At 31.5% G+C, this 20,507-nt stretch overlaps 1 protein-coding gene across 4 annotated transcripts in view; it reads right to left on the bottom strand.

The window, feature by feature from the left end:
- Window positions 1-20,507, bottom strand: part of COL11A1 (collagen type XI alpha 1 chain) — a 264,657-nt gene that overhangs the window by 217,956 nt on the left and 26,194 nt on the right. For all 4 annotated transcript variants that reach the window (XM_051993218.1, XM_051993221.1, XM_051993219.1 and 1 more), the window contains exons 2-3: window positions 17,949-18,116; window positions 2,409-2,622 (exon numbers count right to left, since the gene is read on the bottom strand). In XM_051993218.1, the coding sequence (XP_051849178.1) occupies window positions 2,409-2,622; window positions 17,949-18,116 (382 nt within the window). The remainder of the gene's footprint in view (window positions 1-2,408; window positions 2,623-17,948; window positions 18,117-20,507) is intronic.

The raw sequence follows: 20,507 nt of genomic DNA, 5'->3' as shown, positions 1-20,507 counted from the left end.
ATATTTGGTACTAATGGAAAACATGTGAGTGAAGCTGCTCACTTGGATTTTTTTTTTTAATGCCACTAGCCCTCTGGTTGAGACTTCATATTTTTCCATGTGAAAGGTGCTTGATTGATATTCCAGAAGCATCTAGGATTTAATCCATGAAATAAGTACAGAAAAGTTAGGAGACTGTTATAAGTCCCAGTTCATGTGACCTGGCATGACTATTGCTAAAGGCAAAGTATATTTCCATAGACATTCGTTTTAATTTCTCTGATGGCACACTCTAGTGAAATAACCTATCTCTTTTTACCTCTATTTATACTTTCACATTATAACTTGGGTCAGAGTTATTTGTGAAAATGTCTTATCAACAGAAGACTGGCCATGTCATTATGAATATTCTCTTTTTTTTTTTCTGCTATAGCAAGTCAAGAAGATATCTTGCTCTTTGTACTGGGGAAAGGAATACTCACATCACTGAAAAAAAACAAATGACATGAAAATGAAAACTTGACTGAATGAGAACCTAAAATGCTGAAGGGAACAAATTATATCTAGTTCATTAGAATACAAGATTTCTGCAGGAAAGAACATCATCCCATTCTTTTTTCTGTTCCTATAATGTACGTGAATACAAGCTTTCTGCAAGAAAGAATATCATCCTATCCTCCTTCTGTTCCTCTGAGCATAGAAGATACTTTATAAGGATTTATGGATGAATAAATGAATGAATAGATGGATTTATTCTGGATTAGGGTGGGAGTTTGAATAAAGTTTTATGTAGGCAACATAAGGTGTCTCACACACAGTAAAACTGAAATAAATATGTTTCTTTTCTAGAAAAACTTGTCAACATATAATTTTTGATATTTTATACTGCACTTTTATTATAAAAATAATAATCATTTCCCATTTTGGAGTGACTTAACATTATTAAAAGGGGTTTTAGGATAAACTAAAAATAATTATTTTTCTGAAGTTCATCTGTTAACTCAAGTAACAATGAAATTTAATTAGTATGACATACATAAATATATGTATGTGAGTACACGTGCATACATGTATATATAAAGACCTAATATAAAACTTTCATTTATAAATATAAGCTCATTTTTCAGTATCTTCATATGATGTCTGATTATTCCCTGTAATGATTTGCATTAAGAATTTATTTAGCTTAACTTTATCTTGCTGGAAATGATTATTATGAAAAAGCAGTTATTAATTAGTTGCTTTTTAGTATTATTTCATTAAAAAAGAAATTAACACTGACTCAGCTAGTTCATAAGTAATCTGAGTGACATCTTGGGAAAAATATAGCCATATGTTAAGAATGGAGATTAAATTTTATTTAATATCCAAATCATAATGAGCAAAACTATGACTTGTACTTCTATTTTTAGTTTATAATGTCAGGATTTACTGTTTTTTTGAGCTTTAATCCTTGGTAAAGCCAGCACTCAGGGCTTGACATATATATACATATGGGTGTGTGTTTGTGTGTGTGTGTGTATGTACATACTTGTTGATTCATCATTTGATTGATAATTGTCTTAGTCAAATGTAAGCATGTGGATATAAACAGAAGGAGCTAGGGCACTGAGCTCTAAATTCCCAGGGATTATGCTCCTTTAACCCATGACATTTTCCATCCTCTTACTATTGCTCCAAGCAATAACTTTTCTACCTCTTTGTATGAGAACTGCCACATATGCACTAACATTAACATTGCATCTAAAAAGGCTTTTCAATCATTTGCCCCATGGTTCCATTCAAGATCCCTGTGACTTCCCGGACAAAGAATCTTTTCTAGTCACTACTACCATATATTTACTACTTTTCACATTTGGATTTAAGATATTTAAAGATTAGACCAGTCTTTTTTTTTAATCCCCAGTACTAGGGATTATTCTTGTTATATTCATTCAATTAATTCAACAAATCTTATAGTTTTACATAAAGGATCTAGATCTAGAAAATATTCTTTTTGCCTTTGAGTATTTTACTCATGCCCATATACCAATCAAGGAAGACATATATAATAACGTTTAAACATCAATATTGACAATGAGTCAATAGAGTACAAAATTCTTTGTTTTGCTGTTTTTTTGTTATTGTGTTATTTTGTACTGCTGTTTTTTTTTGATATTGTGTTATGACCTGACAATCAGATAATATGATTTTTTCTTTTTTTTTTTTAATAATCCAAAGTAGTAAAGATTCAAAATCAAATTCAAAGAATTTCTTTAAAGTGGGTAATGAATCTCATTGAATCATTTATTTATTTACTTCTCAAACTCAAAATCAAATAAAAATCAATAATTTTCAGTCAAGTTAGCATTTATAAACCACCTACTATGTGCCAAGCACTGTGCTTATTACCATTAAATGTAATATAAAACATTATTGCTGGTACTTACTTCCCATCAGCAATGTTGACAGTTCTGAAAAGAGGATAATCTTCAGGGGCAGGTTTTCCATGCTGATCTTCGTAGAGAAAGACAGGGGACCTTCCAACCTCAACACCAATTTGCTGAATACCCTGTTCATTGTAGATGGATAAAAGAAAGGACTGGATTCCCTTTTTGGGCTTTACTGTAAATAGTATTGAAAAATCTTGAGGAAATGTACCACCTAGTAAGAAAAGGAAAAAAAAACAGTTATAATTTTGAAGTAAATTTTATCTAAAGAAAATTGAAAAGTAATTGTACTCTTTAGTATTGATGAATTCTTGACTGTAGTTGACTATACAAATACCCAAGCTATTTCAATAAGATGTCATTGGTACACATTAAAGTATTGATCAAAGAGGAGAGGGTTATTTTTTAACTTGTACTCTACAAAATTACATTTTAGCCAGAGATCAAACTTGAAATCATTTATTTAGAAATAATTATCATTAAACTGAAAATCTAGTTGGGAGGCTGGGTCACAATACTAATACAAGCTTAATACACAGTAAGAATTCTAGTTTTTATGGGTTAACTGAGCACTTCAAACTTGTTTTTGTTTTTCCTTTATTATGGGAAAACTCAAGCTATTATTGCTTCAAAATAGCAATTTAATGAGACTTAATACTGTGAATTTATTAGTTTCTATTCTTTAAAAGATAAATAAAACATCATATTTTTTAAATCCTGTTCTATTTTTTTGAATAAATGAAAAAGCATTGACCTAGCAATTATTGTGTTTTAGGGTGGAGATACAGATATATTTTCAAAAAATTGCCTGTGATAAAGGAGCTCATTTTCTATTTTAAGGTAACATATTTGGGGAAATAGATTTTTATTTGTGTGTTTGTTTTTTTGTTTGTTTGTTTGTTTTCCCTTTAGAAAGTCACAAAGATGGTAAATGGTCTGATTAGCATCTGATTAGTATTCCCTTTACAGGAACGGTAGTATTGATAAGATTACTGTTCCCAAAGATGAAGTTTGAAAACAGGGGAATAAGAAGGCAGAGAAAGAGCAGGTTCCTGGCAGGATAATAAGGATGCCTGTGCATCATCATTTTACTTCTGGGGTAGAACTAGATATGGTAACTTCTCACCAATGAAAAGATCAATGTCCTGACATAAGAGTCTTAATACTGCTACTCAAATTGATGAAAGATTAAAGTAAGAGAGACATTTGAATTTTCTATGTAAAACTAAGACATAAGGAAAATACATAAAATATCAATATGGAATGGCATATCATGGGATGAAATTCAGAATTCCATTTTAAATTATTGTCTGAGGTTTGTAATTGGCTGGTTATTTTTCTGAAACTTACTAATATAATGTGGGAAATTTTGTATATAGGAATTTTCCATTTTCTCCCCAAAATTATAGCAAATGAAAAATACTTAGATTTCTCTGAATAAATTTCTGCAATATAAAAGATTAAGACTTTATCATCACAAACTTCCTTACATTACAAAACAAACAAAAAACCTCTTTTGTTTCTTCCTTGTTATGACTCTGGTGAATTACAATTTTATAATATCTTTTTCTAAATCCCAGCTGGAAATTTTCAAATAAGATATTAAAATTAACATATTCTTAAAAACCTTCTAAGAAAGGCCATTGGATCTGAACATAAAGTATAGTTTTATTACATAGACTTTCTTGAAATGTAAATTTATTGTTTCATATATTGAATCTTTTATGTTCTCTTGTGCACATAACAAGGTTTTTCTGTTTGGTTTTCTATTTTGAAATATTTTTTTTAAATAAAGGAAAGACCACTGGAGTGAAGGGGGAAGATTCCAGACTTGGAATCAGAAGAGACACGTCTCTGGATCCTGCCTCTGACACATTTTGTGTCAACACATGTGACTATGTAAATCACATCACTTCTTAAAGCCTCAGGGCTGAAAAACAAGGATAATAATAATGATTGCAATGCCCAGCTTGCAGGAGGATTATGAGAATCACAAGATCTTAGATTGAGAGTGAGAAGAGGTTTGCAAGCCATCAATCTGAATCTCTTCATCTTACAAAAGAAAGTGAGACTCAAGAGAAGTTAAATAATTTGCCTAAGATCAAACTGCCAATGTCAAAAATGGGTTTTCAGTCCAGGTCTCCTTGACTCTAAGTTTAGTGCTCTACTATCCACACATAAAGTTTCTGTCAATGAGATACAATGAGATATTATCCAGAATTTTGAAAACCTGAAAATACTATATAACTATCAAACATTGATGTTTTTCAGATAGCCATATTCCTTTCTTCACTCATGTTGGTATTCATAATCGAGACTCCTGGATTAGAACACATTATTCAGCATAAGAAAATCCATATTGCTTCATAGTAGTATCTTAAGTCAAAAAGATTTTAGAAACCATGATTGCTTTCTGTGTCATCAATATCAGGGAGCTGTGGAATGCTCCTAAATCCCCTTAATAAGTCTTGTAAATCTATCACTCATGGAATATAGCTAACCTTCCTCATAGCACATTTATATTTTAGCCTATATTACCTCATATAGAACCCTTCTAGTTTATTATAATGTATATAGTATTTCTTTTTGCTTATTCTAAAATTCTTTTTAAAGCTTTCCTATCATGTATTTTAATTACAGATTCATTGACTAACCATGTTTGGAAGTGATAGCCACTACCTTACTGTTTTAAAAAGTGTCTTTTGAAATTCTCTTCCTGGATGAATGCCACCTTGGTAGCCTTTCTCAAATCCCTTGGCAAAATAACTGTTTTCAATTATGATACATATTTCAGCTAATATTCTAACATTTCATAGGACATATAAAATGTTAGGGTAGAGGCTACTGTACAATAATTTATTGGAATTTTTCTTGCCAATAGATTCTAGAATATGGAAGGTAGTGTCGCATGATGGAAAATAATCAGAGGTAAAGGAGATGAGTGCAATTTCTTGTGAGGTCATTTGGTACCTTTAAGAATTAGAGCAAGTCATTTCACATCTCTGGATCTCACTTTTGAAGGGTATAGAGAAGATGATCTTGTGTAACTTTTCTATATCTAAATTTGTAAATCTATTATCGTGATCAGATCTCTTATATAATGTATTATTAGCCCATTGTTTAATAAAGAATGTGCTTGGAGTGGTTTCCATTCAGCAAAATTCTAGACCCCCTTTACCTCACACCTAGATTATTCTTTTACTTAAAATTCTTGAGATGCATTTCATTCCTTTCATTACCTGTACATGACTTTCAACATCTTCTGTGACTTTGTTCATCTAACTTTATTTTGAACCACTCTTCAACAATGCATCTTTATAGTTATAGTAAAGTCAATTCCCTTGCTATCCTATGAATACTCAATATTCATTAAGAACTGCTTTCTCTCACTCAATTATCTCCCCTCCTGTGAATTCTTTATTTTCCTTTCTAGTTACACAAATGCTTCCCATCCTTCAGATCTACTCTGAGTCTTTCCTAAGAAAAGTAAATGATGTTTAAGGTGCATTTTGTTTCATTAGAGATGTAACAAAGAAATAGGTTTCAAAGGCTTATAAGGAAAAACTTATCTACAATTAGAGCTATAGGTTTAGCTTTAAAAAGTCTTTGTGTAGAACAAACGACTAAGGGAATTTGATTTTTAAATTTATTTTTCCCCAGGAGACAGGAAAGTTGTAGTAATAGTGTACCCTTGTGAATAGTGATGACCTGCCTTTATCATTCAGGGGAACAATTCTAGTGGAGACATAAGCCTCTGTAGTTACTGCTATTAGAGCTAAAATCCATGACTTCTCAGAAGTTACAGTTACTAACATTTGAAAAAAGAATGTTTTTGATAACAAAGTCCTTGTCCTGTCAACATTGAATATAAAAACTGATTTTCTTCAACTGAATTGACACCAAAAAGTTGTTTGTCCATTGACTTTGATACTCTAGCCAAACTGAATAACTTATTGTTTCAACCACCAGAGCTCTATCTCTGAAGAGTCTGAAACACAAAGTTTTATTACCTTTTCCCTTGACACTGCATCCTAAGGAACACTAGGCACTGTTATATGCTTTACCACGGTATCCTCCAGAGTACTAGACGTTGAAATTTTCCATGACTTTACATTCCAAGATGTGCCTTTCTATCCATACTGAAGTTGAACTTTTTTTGTATAGTCTATATCCCCTTTTAGTTCATAAACTCTAAGAGAATAGGGATTGCCTTACTTTCTGTTTGAATCCATAGAAAGTATCACAGCATTTGACATATAGTCATTTTTCTTTCCCTCCCTCCCTCTCTCCTTCCCTTTCTTCCTTCCTTCCATTCTTTCCTTCCATTCCTTGCTCCCAATCCTTCCATTCCTTGCTTCTAATCTTTCCATTCTTTCTTTCCTTCCTTCCCTCCCTTCTTTTCTTCCTTCCTTCTTCCCTCCCTCCCTCCTTTCCCTCTTTTCCTCCCTTCCCTTGCTCTTTCCCTTCTCTTCCTCCTTCCCTCTCTTCCCTCCCTTTTCCTTTCTCTCTCTTCCTTCCCTCTCTCTTTTCCCTTCTCCTTTCCCTTCCCTCCCTTTCTCCCTTCCCTTCTCCTTTCTCTTCCTTCCCTTACTCCCTCCACTCACTCCCTTTTTCCCTTTCCTCCCTCCCTATTTTCCTTTCCTTTCTCTCTTCCTTGACAGATATCTGGAGTGAGTATGCATTTGCTAGAAGGACACCTTGAAACCTTTCCAACAGGATAGAAACTACAGCTTGCATTGCATTGCATTTCAACTTAGCTTTCAAGATCTTAGGATCATCTCAGGACACAATGATATATTAGAGTAGGACATTAGTGTACATGTTCTATTACTGTGTTCATGTAACAAATACTCATTAGCTAGCTGGTTGATTGATTGACTGATTAATTATATCAAAACTACATATGTTCTCAATCAACTCTCTTGTGTTTAACAGCTTATATTGGGGAGCTATTTGGCTAGTTTTATAAGTACAATTGAGCCAACTAACTATAAACATGCCCAAATTCATGATCATATCTTCATTAAAATCATATTCAATTAACTAATCAATCGATAAATATTTTAAATCAACTGAAGTTCCCCAAAATGATAGGAATTACTTCAAGATCAGTGAATTTTAAGAAGCAAAATATTTGAGTAATAAAGTCTCAAAAAACTGAAATTCTGACAATTAAATTCTTTTGAAGATTAAAAGGGGATGGGGATCTAAAAATAAAATAATAATGCTACACAATAGAGGCACATTGTAGCATTTGAGAAACCATAAATTAACCAATTTGACTGGACCCATTTCATGCAACAAGCAGTTTTTGAACTCCTATGTACTAGGCATTGATCTAGGCACTCAGAATACAAAGTAAAACAAAAAGGCAATGTGGGCAATATGTACACAGATATTTTACATTGACAGTATTTGGAGAAGGAGGAAATATCTAATACTAATAGAATTAGAAAAGGCTTTTTTCAAAGCCTTCAAAAGATGGTTTCTGGGTCTAAATTCTAAAAATGGAAGTATTCCCTGTACAAAAACAGAGATGGGACAGAATGTTGACAAAGAAACATTGAAGAAGGTTCTGGAAACTGAAAAATATCTACTCTCAGGGCATTGTTAGGATAGAAGAGATATAACTTTAAGGATATTTCTGGGATGAGGAAGCCATCCACTCCATCTTGATACAACTCTTTCTACTCTCAAATGCAATTTTTGAGGTCCTACTCAGCGCTTGTCAAGGATGCTATTTTTACCTCCAATTTTTCAACCTATATTGGATTTCTTCTCTTGCCACCCCATGACCCAAGTCCTTGCCATTCCACTTTTCCCTCCTATGGTCCTAAAGGAAAATAAAGCAAAATGGTTTTTACAACTAAAACTCATGATTCAATGGAAAAAATCATTCTAGATACCCCATATTTATTTCCCTGACCCATTTCCCCACATTTCAGATTTTAATCTTTCTTTCCCCAAACAGGTTTATACCTTTCAATGACCTCTTTGCCTCTTTTTTAAATGTGCAGAAGCCTCCCAATATCTCAATATTATTTCCCAGAAGGCTTGGTGAAGCTAGCAGTTTTATCTAAAGTCCTGAGGCAATGATACAGTGAAGATGCCATCAAAATTGTAATAATCTCTCAAGAGATTATCCCAAAAATGTTTTAAATGGTATCTAGATATGGAATGTGATAAAGGGAGACATCTGATTTCTTATTCCCAATGTTCCAGACTCCAGAGTTCCATCACTGTCTTCTGTGCCTCTGCAATTAACTTCTCCATGTCTTTCACACAATAATACAATTCCTTTTTTAGTACATAGTTCTTCTGCTTCAACCCCTGACTCCTGCAAGGCACCAGATGTCCTGGTTCCTACTAGGGATAGTATACATATAGTTTAAGTCATTTTAAAAGAAAAAAAAAAACACCTCAAACTACACATGGATAAAATGGAGAGATATAATTTGATGCTGGTACATTTTGGTAGATTGATGCTAGACTCAAAATATAGTCAAGAATTACTCAATGTCAACATGAACAAAAGTCTCAATAATCCCCAAGGAATCTGGCTTTGACAAAATATTTTTAAAACATTTTGACCGATTTATCTAAGGTAAGTTTTGTCTTATTTAATTAATTACATTATTTTTATTGTATTGCTATTGTATTAATTAATAATTATTATAACATATAATTATAATACAATTAATTAATAATAATTAACTATTGTATTAATACAATGTATTTATTTTTAAAATGGACAAAAAGAAATAAATCTTTAACATCTGAACAAAGTTTTTTATATCTTGTTTGTGTCAAAAATGGAACAAATAGTTTATTCTTAAGGGCATTTAGGTAGCACAGTAGCTAAACTGCTATCTTTATAGCTAGAAAGACTCATCTTCCCAAAGTCAAATCTGGCCATAGACATTTCCTATCTGTATGACCCTGGGCAAGCCACTTAACTCTGCTTGCCTCAGTTCCTCATCTATAAAATGATCTGGAAAAGGAAATAGCAAAGCACTCAGTATCTTTGCCAAAAAAAAAAAAAAAAAAAACTCATAAAAAATCATACTAGACTGAAAAAAGATGGATAATTTGTTCTTTAAAAACAAGCAAACCTTGATGATGTTTACTAGAACCTGGAGCACTTAAAGTGGAAACCGAGATATGTAGCTGTAACAGAAGGCAATGTAAGTTAGGGGAGTAAACAGAAAGTTGGGGGGAAGTTCACTGAGTGACAGACTGTTTTAAATGAGGTCATGTTGCTAGGTTTAGATTAAATTCATATTATGAAAGTTTACAGATATAATACTGAAATCACTAGGAGCAAAATTTTAAATGTGTTTTAAAATGAGATGCCAGAAATTCAGATATAAATAAATATTCTTTCAGTTATCAAAGAAGAAGAAAATGTAAATTCTGGGAGATATAGAAAATGAATAGTGATTACTGTAATGAGTAATATAACAACTAAAACCAAGCCTTGAAAAAATAACTTTATTTCCTTTTTTTGGTGTTATTAGACTTATAAACCAAGGGAAAATCATTTATATAGAGCATTGATTTTAGGAAAGGGATTTGAGAAACAGAATTATTGAATGTTTGCTGATGAAATGTGTATGTGTGTGTACAGAGATTAACATTGGTAATTGGATATGGAAATGTTTCTGGTTAAACAACTTTGAGAATCAATATGGTGCAATGGCTAGACAACTAACCTTGGAACAGAAAAAATCCTGCTTCAAAAACTGTTTCTGACTGATACTGGTATGGTCCCAGGCAACACACTTAACCAACCAGTTCTCTAAACCAGTGATATAAAAGTCAAATCAAAATTAGTGGCTTTTAAACCATATATAAGGATAGGAGGTACATAGTGACTCAAAAAATTACATGTAAACTTTGTGAATGTTTTGCTGTATTTTTATTTTGTTAAATATTTCCTAATAAAGTTTAATCTGTTTTGGGGCTGCATTCAAGAGTATTAAAGCCATCTGCTTGACAACTCTGCATTAAACAACTCTAAAAGTATGTTTCAGAGAAGATGAAGACCACCATTTGCAGAGAGTTTTCTTCTCAAGAAATTCCTAAAATCAGTGAAATCACACACCCAAACCCTATCCTTAATCCTAATAACCATTGCCAGTGTGTGATGATTACTCACCAGTGTTTGCTTGGGAAAAAGTCTCTAGTGGTATAGGGAACTGAAGCTTTTTTTTTTTTTTTAATAATTAAATTGTAATTGAAAGTTTTTGAATTGTCTTTGTTCTGTAATATTTTGTAGGATATGAAAATGTGGATATATGGAGCAAAGTAATTAAAAACAAAAAGATATTAAACTAGACAATAGTGTTGACTAATGTAATCTTATAATATCTTCTCTACCCTGAAATCTCAGAATAATAAACTTTGGCCTATTTCAAAACATTGAATTAATGATTTTCTAGGTTTATATCCTTATAAATGTGTTAAATGCAAACACCACATCGTTTCACATCTTTTATATTCCAGGAGGGAGAAGGGAATAAGCATTTACAGATAAATACTACATGCTAAACAATGCGTTAAGTGCTTTACAAATATTATTTTAGCTAATACTCACAACAGCCTTGCAACATAGATGCTCTTATTTTACTTGAGGGACTTGACAAGACAGAGGGCTAAGCATCTTGCTCAGGGCCCAAAGCTAGTAAATATCTGAAGCCAAATTTGAGTTTAAATGTATTTTACTTCAGCTGAGCTCAGCTATCAACTGTACCACTTAACTGCCTGTAACAAAGATATTTTATATAAATGTGATACATATATACACATATATGTGTGTGTGTGTGTGTGTGAAAAATAAACTACTTGTTCCTTTTTCATATCTATCTATCTATAGATATAGATATACATATATATAGGGGATGGAGGACAGAAGGCTGTTTGGATTGGAGTGTGTGGGGGATTGTGTGTGTTTGTATGTGTGTGTGTGTGTGTGTGTGTATTTTACCTGTCCTTTTAACTCAGCCAATGAAATGAAAATGGAAGAGCAAATGGTAAAATGAGAACTGAGTAGAAAGATAAAGTTAAAACAGTAAACAGCAGGAAAGAATTTAAAAGGATGAAAATAGGAGTGATTTTAAAAGTTCTGAGCACCTGCCTTGCCTGAAAAGTTAATTTGAAAGATATGTTAAAAAGTGCTTGAGGCAGGTGGCACTAATTTAAATTGCCTGGGCAATGTGCATTCAATCTTCTAACACACTATGAAAAAACAAATCAGAGAAATCTACTAAAAGTCACAGAAACTGAGTGTTATATTGTCCAGATTCAAATAGCTTTATTTTTGCATAGGTAATAATGCAAATCCTAGTTCCCAAATAAAGTATCTTACATGAAGGAATGAAACATGATTTTTAAATGAAGCTAATTATTGATTTATAATAGATTTTCTCCTTAGAAAGTGTGTTCATTAAACAATCATTTTCAATCCACAATAAGTATTTCAGAAGGAGTATATATAGGGGTTTTATATGGGGGTCAATAAACATTCTCAATTATGACTGGATATTTTTTCTTCACTAGTGCTAGTATCCTGTTGATAAAACATAGTTAGGTTAAGTAAAATTTGTAAAAGTTACAGAAATTATTGATAAAAATCATTTTAGGTAGGGAAAATATGATTTGAGCTAAAGATCATAAATAAGAAATAAAGACCATTTGGCAGGAGAGAAATTCAGACTGAATATATAATGATGAAAATAAAACAGTATGATAGCAGGACAAAAAATAATAATCTCTCTTCTATTCACCATGTCTTTCACTTGGTGAGAGTATAAACATGATTATAGCTTTATTACAAATGAATATGCCAAACTTAGAGAAGTTACAGTTTGTTGATTTTGGCCCATGTTTTCAAATGACTAAGGTATTCTAGGTTAAAAAAAAATCCTGAATCCTGAATCCTGAAAAGGGGAAAGTATTTTTATAAGCAAAGGATAGTAGATATGATATAGGATGGACAAAATGTAGCCATCATACCAAGATGAAGGGAAAAGAAAGACATATTTGATAGCTGTATGCTTAAAAAATCTATTTTTCAGCCTACTAGAATTGTAAGAAACTTCAGAAGTCAGTTAGGTCAACCCATAAATAAATAGGAATTGCTTTCCTAACATCTCAAGAAAGTGGTCCCACAACCTCTCCCTGCAAAAAAAAAAAAAAAAAAAAGATATGGGAAAGATTTTAATTTAGAAAAGTCAAGGTCACTCACTGCATCCACGGCCATTTCCAATTGTCTTCACCTATATCTTTCTATTGGACTTTGATTACTGGAGGAAAGAGTGAGGCTAGCAAATTTATATAGCCCTGTCTTCTTTAATTCCCAATTGACTTGTAAATCAAAATATCACCCTTCTGATGCCACTGGTTTTCTTCAAGAAAGAAGGATACCAATTGATAAATGGTCAAAGGATATAAATAATTTTCAAATGAAGAAACTAAGCCATTTTTAGTCATATCAAAAATGCTCTAAATCACTAATGTTTAGAGAAATTCACACTACTTCACCCCCCTTAGATTGCCTAAAATGACAGGAAAAGATAATAAATGCTCGAGGAGATATGGAAAAACTGGGACATTAAGGCATTATTGATGGAATTGTGAACTGATAAAACCATTCTGGAGAGCAATTTGGAACTGTGCCCAAAGGACTATTAAACTGTACATATCCCTTGATCAAGTAATGTCTCTACTGGGTCTGTATCTTGAGATCATAAAAGAGGGGAAAGGACCTATATGTGCAAAAATGTTTGTGGCAATCCTTTTTGTAGTAGCAAAGGATTTAGAAATTGAGTGGATATTCATCAGTTGGGGAATGGCTAAATAAGTATGGTACATATATGGTATGGAATAGTATTGTACTATAAGAAATGATGAACAGATTAATTTCAGAAAAGCCTATAGAGATTTATATAAATTGATACTAAGTGAACGAGCAGAGCCAAGAGAACATTGTATACAGTAACAAGATTATGTGAGGATTGATTCTTTTCAACAATGAGGTAGGTGATCCAGTGATGGAAAGTGGCACTTACATCCAGAGAGAGAACTATGTACAGTGAATGTGACTCAAAGTATAGTATTTTCACCTTTTTGTTGTTGTTTGTTTGCTTGTTGTTTTTTTTCTCATGGTTTTTTCCCCTATTAATAAGATTTTTCTTGTGTAGCATGATAAATATAGAAATATATTTAGAAGAATTGCACACGTTTAACCTGTATCGGTTTGCTTTGCTGTATTGGAGAGAGGTGAGGGAGGCAAAAAGGAAAAAAAAAAAAATTGGAACACTATGTTTTGCAAAGGTTAATGTTGAAAACTATCTTTGCATGTATTTGGAAAAAATACAATATTAAATAACTGTAAGGAAAATGTTACAGAATAACTGTAAGCAAACAAATAAACAAACAATGAAGGATGGACAACAATACCTGAAGATTTATAGGAAAGGAGAGTCCACTAGTTTTAAAGGGATCTTATTACATTTTTTGGATAGGTCTAATTGTTAGAAAAAAATTTTCCTTCCTTTCCTTCAAAAACTTGCCTCTGCATATTTCCTTGTCCCTACTTCTTCCTGTCAGGCATAAACCATAAATCTTCTACCTCAAAAGGTCTCCCCATCTGCCCAAAGCTCAAACATTTTCTTCTGTATGCTGAATATCCAATTTCTTCAATAGAACTTCACAGGGCATGGTATATAGTCTCCTTTTCATCCCAGTTACCCTCCTGCAAAAACATTCTAATTCATCAAAGTCGAATGTGTAAAGCACATGTGCTTTTACCAGGGTAACATGCCCTGGAATTATCATCTTCCTAAATGGCCACTAAACTTCTCTCAATGGAAACTGAGATAGCCTTAAGGCAACAAAGCCTAGTGACTTAAAAGTTGACCTTGGACCAGGAAGGTTGGAATTCAAAGCCTACCTCTGACATGTACTGTCTGTGTGACATCACAAATCAATTAACATTGCCATGTCTTATCTATTTCTTTAAGATTCTAAGTTGCAGAATGAATGGGGCAGTTTGCTTATCAGAAAGTTCACCTTGTCATAAAAACACAGATCCAGGTCCTACCACTAAACCATAATGGTACTCAATAAAATGGGATATTTAAAAGATACATTACTATCATCTGCAAATGAAAGGCCCTTGAAACTCAAAATCTTACAAAAATGAATGCTGGAAACTATTTTTACATGTAATTGAAAAAAAAATACTATAAAGGAAAAAAAGCAAAGCCCAAGGGGCAGAGATTCTAATCTCTAATCCAAAGAGTTTCTATCTTATGTTTTCTATTTGTAAGAAGTTGTTTCTACTTGTTCACAATTGTTAGAATTGCTCAGAAAACTCACTATAGCAATATCTAAATTAAAAAAAATTAAAGAATGAGACAAAACAATAATGTTTTGTCTGTCTGATACAAAAAAAAAATGAGTTTAATTTATTTTCACTGACTTGTTTTACTGACAAGTATTTTTCCTGATTCCTATAATAAAGCATGACTTGTGAAATTAGTGTTAAGGCAAAAGGGTAAATGACTGCCTCTCTTCCATTTGTGCTGCAGAAAGCTTTCAGACATTAAAATTAAAGCATCCAGTTTGGGACTGCCAAGGACAGTGCCATAATTTAAATGCTAGAAAAACATCATAATGACAGTATTTACTCTGATTTTAGGGACTCAAATAAGCAGTTCCTTTTGTTACTGTGAGCTCTTCTACTTATTCTACTCATTAAAAAAGAGGCCGAATTACCATAGCTCTTGCTTCTGTGAAAAAAAGGAAGTTGAAAAATTATTGCTTTTATATATTTCTCTTTGACCCTTGCAATTTTTTAAAGTTTGCCATAGCTGATTTGTTTTTATTCTAATGCCAGTTTGTTATAGTTGACACCATGGCCAGTTTTTCATGATGACCCAATTAAGGGCCACTTGCTATGTTTTAAGAGACAACACAAGGCCCTGCCTTTCCCAAAATTTCTTTCCCACTGGGCTACTATTTCATAGTCCTCCCTACCTAATTTACATAAATTCTCCACCACTAATGTCACAAAGGTACACTAGACAACAGAGAGGAGAAGTATTCTCCTGAAGACTGTTGTTAAAATGAACTTTTGCCACCTATGAGGGCAAAAAAAAAAAAAAAAAAACTATCAATTACTTTAGCTCTTCCCTATTGACAGCAATTACTTAGACTAAAATGACATAATGAAAGTTCAAAAAAATCTACTTCAGAAGGGAAGAGATAAGACTGGGCATTTTCACTTAATGTTTTTTTCAGGATATTCTGACTTACCCAATTATATCTTTTTACCCACAAACCTACAAACTCTTACAACTTCCTATCATCAATAAATTCTAATTAAAATGTCTCTTTTAATTACTATGGATAAAGGAAGCCAGAATATAGATTAATGAAAAAGCAAAATGTTATGATAGATATATGTACTTATGCATGGATGTGCATGTATGCATTACATGGACACATATACATATATATATATGGATAGATTTTTTTGTGGCTTTCAGTATCCTTTTGTATATATTCTGAGTTTCAATGTAAAAGAAAGATCAACATGTTCAACTAAAATATTTATTTTTGTTAATTTTTTTACTCTATACAAAATTACTCTATACAAAATAATTTAATGGTAGAATAGAGGAAGAATAATAATTGAATGTCATCTATCATATAAAAATAATTACATAAAAATACAAAATGTATACAAATTTCTAAATGATTTTAGAAGTCCCTTGTTCTCAATTGTACAGTTTTCAATTTTGCATTCTTGATTTTCTAAATTTTCTTTTTCAAATGTTGTTCTTAAAAAAAAATCAGAGCACTCTTACCAAACCCATGCCACATAAAATATTAAACTTAATTTAATTCTTCAAGTCTCCATAATAAACCCCATTATTTTAGGTAATATGTAATTTTCTAAACAAAATTATTTTGTCATTCCAATAACACAGATGTATGTATGTGTGTATACATGTAAATATATGTTTCTGTGCAGCATTTTAGGAAGCCTATCAAAAGTGTAAAAATAGTGCCATGAATCAATGATAGATATTTGAGAATATTTGAAAATGTCAGTCATCTGCCTCAAATAATGCATGCTTACTTTCAGAATCCTCAATCATTTTGTGATGTGACCAATATTTGATAGGTAATGTCATAAAACTCCCTAAATACCTTACATACATTAAAACACCTCTCTTAAAAATAAAATTTCTTTCAACAGAAAAAAAGGAAAAAATCTTTGGTTTGGAAATGATATATTATTTAGAAACCCAGACAATAAATTTGATTTGTCTTGTTTCAAATAATCATTTTTATGATTCTTATGTGGAATAACTAAAAAGTGAGAATACCATTATGAATAAGAAAATTATAAAAATCGCATAAATTATTTACTTAAATTAATTGAAACTCTATGTTACATATAATCATTGGGCAATTTGTGTTTTCTGACTGTTGTAGGATTACTATTGGAGAAAGTGACTTAATTTGACCAAATTTGTCACAAGGGTAAAGATTATCAAGATAACCATATGAGTTATTATATTGTGGAAATCAAATAAGATTTTAGCTTTAAATTCTCCTCCTGAGAATGTTATCATTTAAAATATAATTCCAAATTCTGGGCTGAGATTCAGAGTAATCAATCCTATGCATGATCATTTACTACAAATCATAGTTTCATCTATGGTTTGATTTTAAACCAAAATAACACATAAAATTTTTAAAATCAGAATTTCTTCTAGCATTTTGGATAGCTTCTAAAGAAATAAAAATGTGTAAATAATTTTTGAGATGTATTGACATTGTATGGCAGCTATAACCACAGAAATTCTTGTATAAAACACAACATTCCAATATCTTAAGCAGGGAACATCAAAGTGTTTGCAATTAGAAGTATCTTTCAAAAAAGCACTTACAGATTGTTGTTAATAGTAATTGTATGAAATAACCTCTTTCAACTCAACTATTTGGTTTTTAATGTTTATTAATGTGTCAGTTTCACAAAATATTTTTAAAGAATTCAACTTATTTTCTCTGAGACACCATGAAGGAATCTCAAAATTTGCTAATTTTCTCAGCCTATTTAGCTTAAGTTTTGACTTACTACCATATTCTAAATACTCCAAGGGTACAAAAACACATAAATATGGCTCCTGTTATAACGGGATGTATCTAATTATTGGAGTAAAATTGGCAAATATACACATGATATTTTAGCTATGAGATAGTCGCTCATCTTTTGCCATCTTGAAATAGATTTATAGGTGATAAAAGTCTTCAAATGGACATTACCTGGGTCTTCATCAAATGGGATCTTTTACTCTCAAATCATTATGTAGTTTGGTCATTCATTAATATTCTTCTATAAGTAATTTGTAAATTTCAAATACTATCAAATTGCATGAATCATTTAAATTATTAAAAGAAAGCATTAAACTTCAAGAAAACTTGGTAGATTATGAAGTACAATATAAACCATTATAAACTCACCTGGATATAGCTGTTTTGTGGGGGCACTGATCTGTGCTTGTTTTGTAACTTTGTAAGCAGTATCTGAACCTTTTGAATTTCTTCTGTTTGTGCAGAATCCTGCTGTTTTTGATATTCCCTCTGGTGAATTATGAAAGTCTAATGCTTTTAATACATCAACTGGGGTTGCTGGAAAAAAAAGAGAAAAAAGATTACTGACTGATAATCAGATATAAGAAAATGGAAGGTTTAAATATAATAGGTAGTTCAATATTATAATCAAAAGAGGTAAATAATAACCATGCATCATATGACATAGCTATCTGATATTTTAGGGCATGATCCTTACACAAAAATGAACTAGCCAAATAAACATAAAGGAACTAAAATTTAGGGGGAAATAACGAAAAATAATTTAGTGCTGTTAACATTATATTCTTTGTGATTTAACATAAACTATACACAAATAAGCTTTTAGGGAGATAAAGAGTTCAAACAATTGAGAGAGATAGTCTAAGAAAATTATTTATATAATCCTTATTAATGCTGAGTCTTGAAATTATTATAAATCTATATTAATCACCTTCCTATTAGCATCTAATTTATGCACCATCTAACTATTCAAAGTGATACCAAACACTGAAATTAGTATATTCATTTTATTTTTCATGAAGAGCAAACATTATTTCAATAAAATCCTACTTAAGTATGGAAGTGATCCTGAATTCTTAAAAGTTGTGCTAATTAAACACAAGCTTTTACATCTACTATCTTGCTGAAAAGGTAGACTATGGACATGGTTAAAATGTCTGTTTTCCTAATACCCACCTAACTAAGCAGAGAAGGGTTCAATACCAGTAGGTATAAATCTTTGTCTATGGCAACCCATGAAACTAAGAAAAATGCAAAAATGGTCATCGATACTGAAGAGCCCTGTTTCTGAAGAGTGACAGAAAGTCATAAAAGGATAGACAGTATTAAGAATTAGTTTATAAGATTATGTTAAATATAACTCAGTTTTTGGTACTGTAAATGGAAAATTCTTATCTAGTGATAAATTGGTGGCTATATTAATGAAGGAACTGAATCATATTGATCTTGTTGCATTTGCCATAAATGAAAACAAGAGTAAAATAAGCAAAGTTGTTAAATAAAAGCATTGCTTCCAGATACTTCTTACAGAAGCAAATACAGGAAGAGTTGACAGAATACTATTCCAAATACAAGAAGAAATATGATTTCATGGGATATTTGGGCATTATTGCTGTAAGGAACAGCATTTACAAAAATTACCATGAAAAGAACTGGAGCTTATGAGATCATTTGTTGTAGATGATCAGGTAGAGAAAGCCTATGAAAATCTGGATAAGACCCTCTAAAGTAAATCAAATTTCAATACAAAACTGAAGATAAAGAAAAGGGGGAAATATAAGTTGGGAACTTATATTTCAAAGTAAGAAATGAAAGTATCCAAAAGCTTTTATGATAACCAAAGGGTCATATCTATTACAACCTTAAAGAAACGGACCAAGAGAAACTAGACAAAATAAACACATCCCCAATTTAATTAACTCATTTTAGTGGATAGAAAAAGATTGGATACTGAGATGGGGGAGTCATCAAAATATTAGTTGCTTTAATATTTCATCATTATGTATGCCATAGCTTTTTGAGAATATAACAGTTGAGCACAATTACAGTTACTAACACCATGTCATTAATAGATCAGAATTTAAGTCCAAGAAAAAGAAAGAATTTTTTTAAAGAAGGAAAAAGAAACAATAAAATAAGAAAATAAAAAATAAGTCAATGGAGGCACCTATTAGCATATTTAAATAAATTTGACCAAAAAAGAAGAGTTAAGCAGAAGAAATAATGATGCAAACATGTACCATTTCCAAAGGAAGTTTAATCAACATAAATCAATTGCCATTAGGAGGACAAAATAACCTAAAAATTATCTTAGCCAAAATACATTTGAACTTCTCATTAAGTAGAAAGTTTTGGTAGTCACCAGCCATGCCTTAGAATGTAAGACCATGTGTAAAATCTTACAAGTGGCCAATTGAAATGAAGGGAAAAAATAGAAAAACACCTATATAATGACCATAAAAACATAAAAGAAATAACAATATCCTAATTGTTCACAAAGAAAAGGTCAATTCCTATTAAAGTCTTCAAGCAAAGTTTAATAAAGTAGGTAATATTCCTCTTAGATCATTAGTCTAATTAGTTACTTAAAATTGAAATAATGTAGAAATCAATTACCACTACATAAGACCCTCAAAGAGTCTTTTTTTGGGGATATATTGAATTTTCTCTACACGACAACATCAATACTGACTATATAGCTAAGGCTAGGGCTAGTTTTAAAAATCCAGGGAAATGTCATCACTATAACTTTTCACAACTCCTCAACAAAGAAGAGTTGATTAATAATACTTTTTTTAAAAAAATTGTATTTTACATTTTTTTAAATTTAATTTTATTTATCTTGAGATTGGGTCTCCTTATCTTATCCAGATTACAGTCTGGATTACAATCCAGTGGCCACTAACAGGCTCCATCCCAATATTGATC

This window comes from Antechinus flavipes, chromosome 4 (assembly GCF_016432865.1).
Source record: "Antechinus flavipes isolate AdamAnt ecotype Samford, QLD, Australia chromosome 4, AdamAnt_v2, whole genome shotgun sequence".
Classification (NCBI taxonomy): domain Eukaryota; kingdom Metazoa; phylum Chordata; class Mammalia; order Dasyuromorphia; family Dasyuridae; genus Antechinus; species Antechinus flavipes.
This window is presented reverse-complemented; position numbering and strand designations above follow the sequence as displayed.